The sequence below is a fragment of the Salmo salar genome, chromosome 09 (assembly GCF_965601325.2).
Source record: "Salmo salar chromosome 09, fSalSal1, whole genome shotgun sequence".
NCBI classification, from domain to species: domain Eukaryota; kingdom Metazoa; phylum Chordata; class Actinopteri; order Salmoniformes; family Salmonidae; genus Salmo; species Salmo salar.
This window is the reverse complement of record NC_138299.1, coordinates 117,419,338-117,435,199: the sequence shown is the minus strand read 5'-3', so window position 1 is coordinate 117,435,199 and position 15,862 is coordinate 117,419,338. Positions and strand designations below refer to the sequence as shown.

The following is a 15,862-nucleotide window of genomic DNA, read 5'->3' as shown; positions in this document are numbered from 1 at the left end:
ATGCGAGAACACGTAGTCAGACGAGGAGAGAGCAGTAGGAGTAGCAGTGTTATCTGTGGTAATCCATGTTTCCGTCAGCGCCAGGAAGTCTAGGGACTGGAGGGTAGCATAGGCTGAGATGAACTCAGCCTTGTTGGCCGCAGACCGGCAGTTCCAGAGGCTGCCGGAGACCTGGAACTCCACGTGGGTCGTGCGCGCTGGGACCACCAGGTTAGAGTGGCAGCGGCCACGCGGTGTGGAGCGTTTGTATGGCCTGTGCAGAGGAGAGAGAACAGGGATAGACAGACACATAGTAGACAAGCTACAGAAGAGGCTACGCTAATGCAAATGAGATTGGAATGACAAGTGGACTACACGTCTCGAATGTTCAGGAAGTTAAGCTTACGTTGCAAAAATGTTATTGACTAAAATGATACAGTACTGCTGGCTGGTGGAGTAGGCTAGCTAGCAGTGGCTGCGTTGTTGACTTTGAACGTGTAGCTGGCTAGGTAACCTCGGTAGTTTCAGTACTACACCTTGTCATGATACAAAGCAACTTTGTAGCTAGCTAGCTAACATAACACTAATCAAGACGTTCCTTGTAGTGTATTTAGTTTCAACAATGCTGCTCGTCGGTAATAGTTGGCTGGGTTAGGAAAAATGGCGTCGCGGGGGACGGAAATAGCTGGCTAGCTAACCTCGATGGCTGGCTAGCTAACAATTATCAAGCTATGACAAAGACAACTAAGTAGCTAGCTAGGTAACACTGCACTAGTCAAATCGTTCCGTTGTAAAGTATTAGTATCTACAGCGCTGCTAGTCGGTAACGGTTGGCTAGCTGGCAGTGGGTTAATGATGACTAGGTGTGTTGAGTAAGTCTGGCGCCGCGTCGCGGCTGGCTAGCTCACCTCGATAATACTCAAACTCAAACTACACAATTATCTTAGATACAGAGACAGCAAAGACAACTATGTAGCTGGCTAACTAACACTAACACCACACTAATCAAGTCGTTACGTTGTAATGTAATAGTTTCTGCGGTGCTGCTAGTCGGTAGAAGTTGGCTAGCTAACAGTGATGACTAGCTAGCTAGCAGCTAGCAGTGTTGACTACGTTAGGAGGACGAAGATAGCTAGCCTCGATAATTACTCAGTTACTCTAAACTACACAATTATCTTTGATACAAAGACGGCTATGTAGCTAGCTAAGAAGAATTGCTCAGATCAAACAAATCAAGCCGTTGTAATGTAGCGAAGTGTAATATTACCTGTGGAGCGAAGATAACACAACAGTAGTGGGCTTGATATACCAACAATGACGAGACAGTCTACAGGGAGGAAGTGAGGGCACTGTGGTGTCAGGAAAATAACCTCTCACTCAACGTCAACAAAACAAACGAGATGATCGTGGACTTCAGGAAACAGCAGAGGGAGCACCCCCCTATCCACATCGACGGGACAGGAGTGGAGAAGGTGTAAAGTTTTAAGTTCCTCGGCGTACACTTCACGGACAAACTGAAATGGTCCACCCACACAGACAGTGTGGTGAAGAAGGCACAACAGCACCTCTTCAACCTCAGGAGGCTAAATCAATTTGGATTGTCACCTTAAACCCTCCCAAACTTTTACAGATGCACAATTGAGAGCATCCTGCCGGGCTGCATCACCGCCTGGTACGGCAACTGCACCGCCCTCAACCGCAAGGCTCTCCAGAGTGTGGTGTGGTCTGCACAACACATCACCGGGGGCAAACTACCTGCCCTTCGGGACACCTACAGCACCCGATGTCACAGGAAGGCCAAAAAGATCATCAAGGACAACAACCACCCGAGCCACTGCCTGTTCACTCCGCTACCATCCAGAAAGCGAGGTCAGCACAGGTGCATCAAAGCTGGGACCGAGAGACTGAAAAAGAGCTTCTATCTCAAGGCCACTTTAATAAATGGATCACTAGTCACTTTAATAATGCCACTTTAACAATATTTACATATTTTACATTACTCATCTCATATGTATATACTGTATTTTATACCATCTATTGGATCTTGCCTATGCTGCTCGGTCATCACTCATCCATATATTTATATGTACATATTATTATTCCATCCCTTTTGATCTGTGTGTATTAGGTAGTTGTTGTGGAATTGTTTGATTACTTATTAGATATTACTGCACTGTTGGAACTAGAAGCACAAGCATTTCGCTACACTCGCATTAACATCTGCTAACCATGTGTATGTGACCAATAAAATGTGATTTTATTTTATTTGAATCAGTTTTCCTTGCTTTGGCATAGGGCTGAGTTCTCTCTCTTAATTCTGAAGAAATCAAAGTGTTCAATCTATCTTTGACTCTAAATTGTTTAAAAGGGGCGTGTTTATCTGCCAGATGAATAAATATGGAGGATACATTTTGGGGAACCAACTCAGGGTCAGGAATACATGAGACAGTGGCTAAATCAGAGTAGAGCATGTCATGTAAAAACCCATGATCAGAAAACTTTTTAAAATGCATCTTCGTAATTAAACAAGGATTAGTATTTAGCTGTTTCTCTAGTACATACTATGGGACAATGATCACTGAAATCATATGCAAATACTCCACTAAACAAATATTTACGTGGGTTATTTATGTGGGCTATCAATCAATGAAGAGTTAACAGGGTTTTTAGATCATTTGAGTCAGATTAAAATCAATGCATATACTCTTAAATTGATCTGAGGCCGGAGATAGCCAATCCAAATTCCCTAAAATGACCAACTCTGAGGACAGAAAAGGTGTTAAACACTCAGATATATCACCAATAGAATCCACCATGGCAGCAGGGAGGTGATAAATCCCAGCAACAAATAAATGTGTATTCTGGTTTATGGACACATCTACAACCAGGAGCTCAAACGTCTTTGGAACAAAAATATTTAAAGATTGGCACGTCATGAAATAAGATTTTAAATATATGGCCACTCCTTCCCCTTTCTGTAATCTGTCACAAAATACATTCTAATAATTTACTTTGATGTCTTTGTCAGAGACAGAACCATCTAACCATGTTTCTGAGAGAACCAGAATGTCAGGACATGATTCCTGTACCCAAATGTCAATAATGTCATAATTTTCACATTTAAGTGCATTAGCCTAAGCCCTCTACAAGATTTAAAGTCAGAGGGGGTATTAAGTTTATTCTCAAAAGAGCTAAGAGGCATAGGGTCATCTGCAGTTACGGTACCAGTCAAAAGTTTGGACACACCTACTCATTCAAGGGTTTTTCTTTATTTTTACTATTTTCTACATTACAGAAATGAAATATCACATATGGAATCATGTAGTAACCAAAAAAGTGTTAAACAAATCAAAATATATTTTAGATTTTAGATTCTTCAAAGTAGCCACCCTTTGCCTTGATGTCAGCTTTGCACACTCTTGGCATTCTCTCAACCAGCTTCACCTGGAATGCTTTTCCAACAGTCATGAAGGAGTTACCACATATGCTGAGCACTTGTTGGCTGCTTTTCCTTCGCTCTGCAGTCCAACTCATCCCAAACCATCTCAATTGGGTTGAGGTCAGGTCATCTGATGCAGCACTCCATCACTCTCCTTCTTGGTCAAATAGCCCTTACACCTCCTGGAGGTGTGTTGGGTAATTGTTCTGTTGAAAAACAAATGATAGTCCCACTAAGCGCAAATCAGATGGGATGGCGTATCACTGCAGAATGCTGTGGTAGCCATGCTGGTTAAGTGTGCCTTGAATTCTAAATAAATCACTGACCAGCAAAGCACATCCACACCATCACACCTCCTCCTCCATGCTTCACGGTGGGAATCACACATGCAGAGATCATCCGTTTACCTACTTAGCGTCTCACAAAGACACAGTGGTTGGAACCGAAAGTTCATTGCTCATGTTTCTTGGCCCAAGCAAGTCTCTTCTTCTTTTTGGTGTCCTTTAGGAGTGGTTTCTTTGCAGCAATTCGACCATGAAGGCCTGATACACACAGTCTCCTCTGAATAGTTGATGTTGAGATGTGTCTGTTACTTGAACTCTGTGATGCATTTATTTGGGCTGCAATTTCTGAGGCAGGTAACTCTAATGAACTCTGGGTCTTCCTTTCCTGTGGCGGCCCTCATGAGAGCCAATTTCATCATAGCGCTTGATTGTTTTTGCGATTGCACCTCAAGAAACTTTCAAAGTTCTTGACATTTTCCAGATTGACTGACCTTCACGTCCTAAAGTAATGATGGGCTGTCCTTTCTCTTTGCTTATTTGAGCTGTTATTGCCATAATATGGACCATAATTCTTGCCATATGGACTTGGTCTTTTACTAAATAAGGCTATCTTCTGTATTCCACCGATACCTTGTCACAGCACAACTGATTGGCTCAAACCCATTAAGAAGGAAAGAAATTCCACGAATTAAATTTTAACAAGACACACCTGTTAGTTGAAGCATTCCAGGTGACTACCTCATGAAGCTGGTTGAGAGAATGCCAAGAGTGTGCAAAGCTGTCATCAAGGCAAAGGGTGGCTACTTTGAAGAATCTCCCTGAAGTAGCTGGATGCAGGGGCTGGGGGCGTGAACTGGAAGAGCAGTGTTTGCAGAGCTCAGTCCACCCAGTTGAAGCTCCCACCAAAGGAGTGTAGCTGCTGCATGGGACCAGAGTCACTGCCACTGCTCAATTCTGGGTGAGCACAGGAGGTCTTGGTGTGGCTCCTGTTGCAGGGTTGGGGCTGCCATGGGGGGCAGGAGTGTCCCAGGCCTGTCCTGGGGATGGAAGTAGGGAGGGTAACCAAAACCAGCCTAGGCGGTAGGCTGTGGGGGGAATTAAGGAGGGTGGTGTGGAGGGCAGTGTGGTTGGTGAAGCTCCAAATGTGAATGATACATGGTGTGGACTGCATCACGTGGTGCACTACCCTCAACAGTGTTTTGCCAGACCCTTTGTTAGTTAAACAATTAAGCATATATATTTTGTTATATTATTTCTGGTTTGAGAGGGGGACACAAGGGATTTTAGAACAATTAACTCATATGTAAGATGAATGGGTTAATAATTGCTGTTAATGTGGAATCGTTCTCCATTCAGTCTTTCTAATAAAGGTTTTCATTCATTCAGTCACCAATACAGGAACCCTCAAATTTCACAAAGTTAAATCCTGCATGAACTGTAAACTTCACCACTGAAAATGAGCCAGAAAACAACATGACAAGTGTAATAATGTCAAGACATGTCAGTCAGGATTATACTGTAGTCATAACATATTCCAACATAGTAATCGCCATTGTGCGTTTTACAGTATTCATTCTCAGGGCTCAACAATGGTGGCAGAAATTCGATCACAGTCATAGCAATAACCAAGGGCAATTATATTTGATTTGGAAAAGAAGAGATACTGGGAATGGGTAAGAGAATGATACTGTACACTTTGGAAGGGTATAGTGGATAGATCAAGGAGTCATAATACTACCTGTGTATCTCTGTGGACAGCCACTGCATCACAGAACTAGCTTATCTCTCCTTTCTCATCATGTCAGCTTGCAAGGTGGACATACTATAGAGTACCACAATATGAGTCATAATACGCATAAAACCTAGAGGTCAAACAGGGAAATGGTTCCAATCGTTTTTCCACCATTCATTTTTCCCATGTGTGATTTTAGAATCACTTACAATGTGTAGGTTTACCCTGGCGTGAGGTTTTCATAACCGTATAAATCTATTTTAAGAGGATCAATATATCAACATATATCAATATATTCACCTGTATTTACAGCCCAAAAATGAAACGCTAATTAGCTGCTAATGTGGCTATCATAAAGAACTACAAATGCCATGATGATCTGGACAAGACTGCCGAATCGAGGCAAAGGTAAGAATCTAATGTTAGATAAATGTAGTAATGAATAAATTGACTACATTTCTTTAATCACATGGACAATTCTGTGATCTGTCTTGCACAAGTTTTATCTGTTATAAAAGGTATCAGCTAGAGATGACATGCAGAAGCTTGCAGGGATTTGTAGTTTTACATGATGTGTACTTTCATGTTAATTAGCATTTTCAAATCTGAGATAAATAGAGCTGAATATTTTGATAAAAGTCACCTTGTCCAAGAGAGATTAACATGGTTATCAAAATGTCACGCCAGGGTAAACCTAGACAAAACATAGCCCTTATTTTAAGTGTTTCTAAAATCCCCTATGGGAAAAATGAATGGTGGAAAAATGATTAGAACCATTTCCCTGTTTGACCATTTCCCTGTTCTATGGCCATACAAGGGCCATTGTCTAGTTATGGCTTCATGTTGTGTCCTTGAGACGGCTCTTGTATGTTAGAGATGTTGGAGTAGAACTAGTGTGAAAGTAGAAATAGTGTGATTATTGGTCACTGCCATTGCTTGGATAAGACAATGCAATGAAGGTCAACATATGGTGATGAATTAAAAAAGATTGCCGGTGAGAGAAGTAGTCTTTTGCTGTCATCTGCTGGCCAAGTTTGGGTGGTTAACAGTGATTGTGGACCAAAGTATCCAAAAGATTAGGACCACCTGCTCTTTCCATGACATAGACTGACCAGGTGAATCCAGTTGAAACTATGATCCCTTATTGATGTCACTGGTTAAATCCATTTCAATCACTGTAGATGAAGGGGATGAGACAGGTTAAATGAGGATTTTTAAGCCTTGAGACAATTGAGACTTGGATTGTGTATGTGTGCCATTCAGATGGTGAACGGACAAGATAAAAGACTGAAGTGCCTTTGAACAGGGTATGTCAGTAGGTGTCAGGTGCAAGAACTGCAACGCAGCTGGGTTTTTCATACTCAAACAGTTTCCCTTGTGTATCAAGAATGGTCCACCACCCAAATGACATCCACCCAACTTGACACCCAACTGTGGGAAGCATTGGAGTCAACATGGGCCAGCATCCCTGTGGAATGCTTTCGACACCTTATAGAGTCCATGCCCCGACGAATTGAGGCTGTTCTGAGGGCAAACGGGGTGCAACTCAATATTAGGAAGGTGTTCCTAATGTTTTGTGAACTCAGTAGATGTTCCTCTTATTATTTGGAAATACCAGAAAATTCTAATCTGATTATAAAAAATAAATAAAATGCCTGTTCCAAATCATAGACTTTTATTACCTTTCAGTAAGACCCTATTTAGTATTTTAAACTGGGTTGTTCGAGCCCTGAATGCTGATTGGTTGACAGCCGTGGTATATCAGACTGTACACCAGAGATATGACAAAACGTGTATTTTTACTGCTCTAATTACATTGGTAACCAGTTTATAATAGCAATATGGCTCCTCTGGGGTTTGTGGTATATGAGCAATATACCAAGGCTAAGGACTGTGTCCAGGCATTCCGCGATGCGTCGTGCTTAAGAACAGCCCTTAGCCGTGGTATATTGGTCATATACCACACCCCACCATGCCTGATTGCTTAATTATATAACATACTATATAACATACTGATGGCTTGAAATCAAAAGGGCCTAGTCCATTCCTGATTTACAGCAGATGTAGAGCCCCTCACAGAGAGACAGTGCATGACATTGCATGACTTGAGTAACACTACCCTGGCCTCACTCAGGTTACGACCCTCTCATGGGGCCAAGACTTGTGTCACTAATAAAGGGACATGATAGAGCGTTACATTCCAAGAAGAAGAGTAGTGAACCTCTGGCCCAACGCCAGCCAGACAGCACAAAAGTGCCTCACATAAAATGCCTGTGTTTTTTTGTGGAACACAGCCCAGCTTGTCTGAGCTCTTCATTTGCTCCCAGAAAACATGTGTTGCAGGGTTTACCATCTGCTGATGACTGATAGAAGAGAGGCCAATGAGTCTCGGTCTTGTGGCTGATTTACTTGTGGCTGACTACTACTGTGTGTGCTGGGCCAAATAGGCTAGTCTTTTCTGTTTACATGCTGTCTGCTTCCTGGAAAAACCTTAAATAGGTTTTTCCAGGACACCGACAATGCTGTTTATGGTATGAGAAAACATGTGCTACCTCTTCGTTCATAGAAGATTGTGTTCATTCTTTCCTGATTCTGCTTGGGCATAATCGCTCGTTGACGATATTGCATAAAATTATGTTCAGACTACATTATGTGTAACTAATATTATTAGTTGAGAGATGAGAGTTCTATTTGCTGCATGTCATGTGTATAATACTGTTATTGACTACTCTGTTTTAAGCCTTTTTAAGCCTCTACATTTTTCTTCATATTCTTCATTAGGCCTATGCATAATTTCATCAAATAATTTCTACAATCCTTTTCACCATAACATTTTTTGAAATATACTTATTTACATTTTCCTAGAGAGAAAGGGGAAATGAGTGGAAGTGCCTGAAAAACAAACGAGAAGGAACTGGGACAGGAAATATAGTGTTGAAATAACAGCTGTCCCCTTTCCTCTTTACTGGCTTCCTGTTAGGGGCCAATGCTTTGCACACTCCTCTGAGCCCATGAACTCACTGTGATCAACTCTCCTCAATAGCAATTAAATCTGAGCCTTTTTTCACCGATCCTAGATCAGCACTCTTACCCTAAGACGCTTTATGAACGCAGGCCCTGGACATTTCCGTTTCTTTTAGTGGAAGTCAAAACACTAACTGAAAACGGTTCACTATAGGGGTAATTAGGGTTTGCAGGTTTAACATACCTCTGCTGTTTGTTGCCAAGTTAGCCAACCCCTTCCCATGTAGCCTAGGCCACAGCATACAACCAAATGTGTTATTATGGTAGAGTCTGAGGTGACTGATGTTGGCTCTCTGAGACTACCAGATGAGCATCAGCACTCAATTATATCTCAGATCTGCTCTGGCATAAAACAGGCTTTTTTATTGACTGAACATGTGTAAATTATGTGGATACAGATTTCAGGGCCGTTGTTATCTGGTTATATTGGTCATCACATAGTAACCTCACAAAAAAAAATGCTCACCACTTTCTTGCGTTGTCTGGAGTTTGCTGCCTAGAACACTTGAACATTTCCCAAAGTCTCACCAAAGTTTTCCATGGCTCACCAACCACTAGAGCAAACAGTAAAGTGAGCAACAAAATATAGTAGCTACAGTACAATGGATCTTTGCAGGGCAGTCCACAAAGTAAAGTGACTGCAAAGTCCTTGCTAAATATGCACCCACCACCTGGCCCTTGAATTTCATCATTTCCTCAAGTGGAAGAACACAATACCCAGATTAATGCTTTACCTTTACGTAATTAACTACACATTTTTCTATCAACTATTTCTTATTTCCCACCCCAGTTGTCAGATCTTTCCCCTAGCACACAGTAGATCTATGCTATAATAGCAGTAACATTTGCATATGAATGATTGATATTCAATTAAAGTAGTGTGTGTGAGTGTGTGTGTGTGTGTGTGTGTGTGTGTGTGTGTGTGTGTGTGTGTGTGTGTGTTTGCGTGTTTGCGTGGGCACGTGCGTGGGTGTGTGTATATATGTGAAATTGAAAATATTTACTATACACTTGTTCAACCCTATCTATGTTTCTCTCTCTCACTCAGTATATCATACCATACAAAGACATCCATTCATTCCAGTCTCTCTCCCATTCTTATCAAATATATGTGACTTTGATTATTGTGTGGGTACAGCATGGAGTAGCCTAATGTCGCGATGCCTTTATATGAGTGCAAAAAAACATAGCAAGATATGAGAAGCATTCCTCCTTTAAACTTTTATCTTGGATGGATTTACACAAAATCAAAGGCCATCCGCAGTAAGAGGGGTTTAAAAACCGGATCCTACAAAAACACTTCGACCTAATTCTGATGTGACCATATCCGATTGTTTCCCTCTCTCATGCTTTGACGAGCAGCCACGGATTTGCTCGAATTCACGCGAACGCTTTAATGAAGATGAAGAAATGGATTTTATTAAACTGCTCGGGATTGTTCTCGCCGTTTTCTGCCAACCAGGATTCACCCAATTTGAACTCAATGGTGAGTGTTTACAGGGGAAAAATGTCAAACTTGTCAAAGCCCGTTTCAAAAAAGCAACGGTATGATTAACCAAAGTTATCTAATGCATGAAAATATTGCGCCCTGTTGATTGTGCGAAAAAAATATATGTTTATTTAGTGCCCAACGAAAGAAGAAAGATTTTGGACCACTAAAATGTTTAAATAGAAACTTCAAACGTCGCTCAAAGTCGGGTGCTTTAGTAGGCTACATGGAAAAAACAGTCACTGCGAAATTTCACTTCAATAGGCCTTTACATTGCCCAGGGCAGGCTTTTTGTTTTGGTTTGTGTGTCGGAAAAAATATGATTCGTTTTGAGATGGGCTATTGTGCTCCCAAGTAGGCTACAGATTTACAAGACCAATGTGGTATTCAATGGCCTAAAGGTGGTGCAAAAATCAACGCGCAAAATCAAGGTGGGCCATATTACTTGAAAGCTTAATCACTGTGGTTTGCAACATTATTAATAAAGGCCCTAATAATAAAGAAAATAAGAGAGTAATAATAAATGAATAATAACATGCAGCCTATTCATAGTGTTACATGCAAGCGCTTATGAAAACAATAAAACATTTCTTAAGCTTATGGCAATAGGCCAACATAAAATCAAGAGATCTTGCACATAGGCCTATTATCATGTAATTAATGTAGGCTAATATGTGTGCCATATGTCCTCACAGCTTGCATATCAACTTGCAACATTATTCCAATGAATTACCATTCTGATTTGCCATTCTTGATTAGCCATGCTTAGATTTGCAATTTTGCAATTGAATTAGCAATTTGATTTGCAATCTTGATTTGCAATTTCTTATTTTCCAATGCGATGCACTGTAGGCCAGAGGATCTGTCGACGTGGCACAGAGCGACCCTGCTACAGGATCAACTACTTCCAGGACCCACGGCGGAGGGTGACCTTCAATGACGCCAGCCAGGCCTGCAGAACGGATGGGGGGGAGATCCTCAGTATAGAGACTGACAATGAGCAGCACCTGGTCGAGAGGTTCATCCAGCAGTTGCAGGCCACTGATGGGGACTTTTGGATCGGGCTGCACAGAAGCCCACGCCACCGGGTGACTACCATAGGCTGCCCTTCACAGTACTACTGGCTGGATGGCAGCAAGGCCAGATTCAGGTGTCCTTGTGTTTTACTTTGGTTTCAAGTCTAGGAGATCCCTGTAGCAAAAAGTCTAGGAGATCCCTGCAGCTGTTGCCACGCACACCACAGGAGAATACAGGGCCATAGAGATACCTCACATGACTCACAATAGTCTGAGAGTCATCAAAGAGCATCGTGGATTAACATATTTTGGGGTCTACATGCTTTGAGGGTCATTGCTATTTTATCTGTAAAATGTTAACAATCATGAAAAATTATCATATGCAAATCCAAAGTGTCACAAGATGACAAATTGCAATAACAGATCATTGTAGTCAGATTTTAACAGAATGTGTCATTTATCCTATTAATCACAAAATAAATATTTCAAGTGAGAATTAGGCAGGCCTGAGGCTGAAAAAGAAAGGAAATGATTGCCTATTTCACCCATATTTTATTTTATTTTGCAAAAAAGAATAGTGTGCAGTTCCAGTAGTTAGCTACACCACTACATGGCAAAAAAAGTCATTAACTACTGAAAACTCTACTTTGATTTGAATTTAGTTCAAATGCCACTAAGCTACTGCAAAATGTAGTTAAATTCCTAGCAGAACTACATGTAGTTCACTACTCCCCAGAACTGGGTATCAGTAGGATGAGCTTCCATTTTTAGAAGCATGCAGTTGACTATCAGAGGATCTCTGATAGGGTTGTTGACCTATGGAAAACACGCTCATTGCAGAAACTGGCATTGGGACGAGCCATCGTGTGGCAGCGAGATGTGTGTGGTGCTGTACCACCAGCCCTCTGCCCCCCCTGACGAAGGCGGGCGCTTCATGTTCCAGTGGAACGATGAAAACTGCAACACCAAGAACAATTTTGTCTGCAAGTACTCTGAAGGTGAACTGTACCCAGGACACGTTCTGAGTAGGCAAACGCTGTGGAACATTACAGATAGAAATGTCATGAATAGAGCTGACATGATTCATTATTCTACATATCAGAGAGTTATGTTTGTTCTACATCATGTTTTTCTATCTGAATGTTCCACAACATTGTGCCCTTCTGAACATGGCCCCGGTGTCCTTGATAGTGTCCATATTTAGACATGAACAGATTAAACCAGGGTTGTATTCAATAGACAGCAAATGGAAGGAACGGTACCGAAAAAGGGAGGGACTACCTGAATTTGTCCAATAATAATCTCTAGTTTCTGTTGACAAAACGTTTTGTTACGGTTTGCGACAGTGTGCACTAATGAATATGACCCATGTTACATTACATTTATCCAATCTCAATCCTGTAGTTTATTTCTGCTGAAGGAGATAATATTGTGTGGTATGATTTTGATTGAATACCAGCTTATCAACAAGGAACCAGAGAAAAAGATAATTCAAAATCAATAGAGTCCATATTAATTTGCAGCTGATGGTTGTCTCTTTCTCTCTCTTACAGAAAAGTTGCCAGTGTTTACTGTGGCGTGGAATTCAATATATACAGGTAAACCCACTCCTGCAGCTAAAAAAAACATTATGACTGAAATTTTAGAGTCCATTGGACCACAAAACATATGGTTGGTGCATATGTTACAGTAAATGTGTAAAATCAGGAAATCTATACATTTCCACACATTTAGCCTACCAGTGTGACGGTCTGATTTTACACATTTACCGTAACACATAGACCAGTGATTGAGTCCATTCAATATAGGTAAAGGTCTGCATAAAAAAGAGATCTAACGGTTATTTTTGTCCATCAATTTAGTGAATTATATCTTCCCCTTACCTTCTTTAATGTTCAGCAATTAGGCCTGGCTGTGTCCTACAGTAAGTGATGATTTCACAAAGTTACGCTTACATAAAAGTGCTATTTATAAACATTGTTTTGACATTTTTAACAGAAACATTTAGATTTTGTTAAGGTCAAATATGTGAATCCTTGGGATTAGTCATTTGTTGATACTGAGATCAACAGCTCGAACATTATTATGACGTCACCTGTCTCAATCGCCCCAAGTGTCTATGTATAGGATGACATCTAGTGGTCAAGATTTATGAACCACAATATAATAGAATAGAAGAGAGTAAAATAGAAAAACTTTATCAGAGTCCCATTCAATTCATCCTCTTCCCAGTTAATAGAGGCAATGCATGACAAATACAGTAGGCTATAGTACAATTATAGATTACCAGTGATGCTGCTTGAAACCCTAGGAGTTTATTTCTAGTAGGCTGCTAATTTGCATATTAGTCATAATATACTAGTCTACCCATTTCTGCGTCACACATGCTCAATCGTTCATCTCAGATGAAATCAAATGTTTCTTATTTTTAGTCTACATATTTATTTGGGCAATATGACGTTTTTGGATATCATACGAACTTACAGTGTCTGTCTATTTCCAAGTTTTGTTACAGTGTCTGTCTATTTACAAGTTTTGTTCATGATCTGTTTTCCAGTTGCCCCAATTATATCTCTAATGCCAAACCTCCCGTCAGCTGCAGTGAGTGATGAGAAAACAAAAATAGGACTGTCTGAATCATCAGGTAAAAAATCTGCACTCTTCATGTCTATCGAGTTTGATCCTTGTACATTGTGTCCCAAATGCAATAAGTAATCTCCTCATTTATTTTCCGACGTTTTTTCCAAAAGTATTCATAGTGAGGTGCCAACTTACTGCCATTAGCCTGGTCCCAGATCTGTTTGTGCTATCATGTCAGCTCCTTGTCATTGACAATGAGTGACAAGGAGTTGGCATGAAAGCACAAACAGATCTGGGACCAGGCTATAATACCATTATCTTACCTCTGGTGTTCTTTTTCTCCCTGCAGTAACTCTTTCAGATAATGCCCTGTATGTCTCCTACATTCTATTTGCCACAATCCCTGTTCTACTGCTGCTGCTTGTGGCTACAGGAGTCTTCTGCTATAAACGGGCAGCCACAAGGTAATACTTGTTTGCTACGTTAAATAATAACATGCAATAATACATTTTGTACGATAGGCACCTTTCAAGGGCACCTAACATTATTTAAAAGTGTGTAAAAAATCTCTAAGTTCAAAAAATGACATAAGAGGGGCAAAACAGAGAAAGCTCACAAGAGGGCTTGGAAACATAATCAACATCAGATATCACAGAGCATAAGATGGCCTTAAGAGATGTTTTGTTTTGAGGTGGTTTTGAATTCCGTATTTGAAGTAGGCAATGCTGGAGGTGTGTGTGGCTCACTACATGCCTCTGTAACTGATAGTGTAACTGTCTTTATACAGGAGACAGTCTCAAACAGACAGCTACCCTAAGCAAGAGCAATGGGGTACAATGTCCACAGCGGCCTGCAACATCCAAGGACCCTATGCCTACCGGGACATCACCAAGCTTCAACCAGCCGATCTGGAGAGCATGGCACCTGAATCAATCAAGAAGATGTCCTTCTGTGCCTCCTCTCTTCATACCCAGTGTGATGATTACGAGAATGTTTCAAACAAGGAGACAGTGACAGAGAGTGGATTTGTGACCAATGGCATCTATGAGGCCTGCCAAGACCAGGGTCGGCACTATCTCAATGAGACTGGATGGGTGGAGAATGAGATCTATGAATAATGTTGCTGTCCTGCAGTGCCTCTCTCTTTACCACATGTCCATTGAGCCATCTGGGCATCTGACTGTTGGTGTCTCCATTCATCTTTCATATATCCTGCTGGTGGGTTGTATGGCATCATGTGACGCGAGACAGGACGGACAGATCCTGTGTGGTATTATAAAGTGTTTGCTTTAGGGTACGCCCATTAACCGTACAAAGAAGACCCATTTGAGGCTTCCTGTGTGGAGGCTGATGTCAGTGAAAAGGACAATGTCTTCGGAAACTCGAATGACAGAAGTCTGACCCCACGATACCGCTGAGCAATGGTCTGCGAGAGATGATCCTTCCAATGATGTTTACCAAAGCCTCCACTGTTATGACACCAGTTTGAGCTGGCTGGATATAGTCTTTAATGTGCCTTTTCATGGCTACACCAAAGTCCAGGTTGAATAACAGAGTGTAGCATTTGTTATAAACTTGTATTTATCACAATGTTGTGAAGAAAATCAAGAAAATACATGTTTTGCATACATTGTATATTCAAGTGGGGCTGAGTAGAGTGTTGTGAAAAAGTAGTCTAACGAGCTAAAGCTGAGTGTTCTTGAAGGATGTCAGACAGGAAATGCCGAAAGCACATCTGGGAACTCGCACATCCAGGAAATCTAGCAGTGACAGCAGAGGCTTTTGGGGTGCTGCGCTCAACAGTTTTCCATGTAAGGCTGTCACGATAGGTTAATTAACAAAACATGTACTTGAAGAACATGTAGGCCTATCAAATATCGCACACACTGCTCTGGCTACAAATAAAGCCTATGAATGACATGCATAAGTGTTTTTATTTTGTTAGTTTTACTTGAATGTGACTTTATTGTGTTTTTGTGTACAAGAAGACAGAAAAATAGACAATTTCTAAGTCATAAAACCTTTGGTAAGATATAGTTCACTGTACTATTGCAAACAGTACTAACTTATGGCTTCCATATTGTTTGTTTAACCAGCAGGTGGAGCTGTTTCATGTCATCTTTTAATTGTCTTTCCATTGGTTTCGAACTCCAGCACCTTAACTCAAATTCTATGTTGATCGCTAGATGTGCAACGGGTATGTTAAAAAAAGGATAATAATTTGCTCATATTCTGTTATATTATTTTATTAGTCTCAAACCAATTAATTCGGCATAATAACCTGTATGCAAAATGTACAAACCTGAATTGCAGAACACA

General features: G+C 41.0%; 1 protein-coding gene across 1 annotated transcript; it reads left to right on the top strand.

Annotated features, from left to right (window-relative positions):
* Nucleotides 1-9,595: 9,595 nt before the first annotated feature.
* Nucleotides 9,596-15,463, top strand: LOC106612461 (layilin). Its single transcript, XM_014213607.3, has 7 exons — nucleotides 9,596-9,944; nucleotides 10,800-11,097; nucleotides 11,804-11,961; nucleotides 12,517-12,561; nucleotides 13,521-13,607; nucleotides 13,893-14,007; nucleotides 14,331-15,463. Exons 1-7 carry the CDS (start codon nucleotides 9,869-9,871, stop codon nucleotides 14,659-14,661), a joined length of 1,110 nt encoding a protein of 369 aa, XP_014069082.1. The 5' UTR covers nucleotides 9,596-9,868; the 3' UTR covers nucleotides 14,662-15,463.
* The last annotated feature ends 399 nt before the right edge of the window (nucleotides 15,464-15,862 follow it).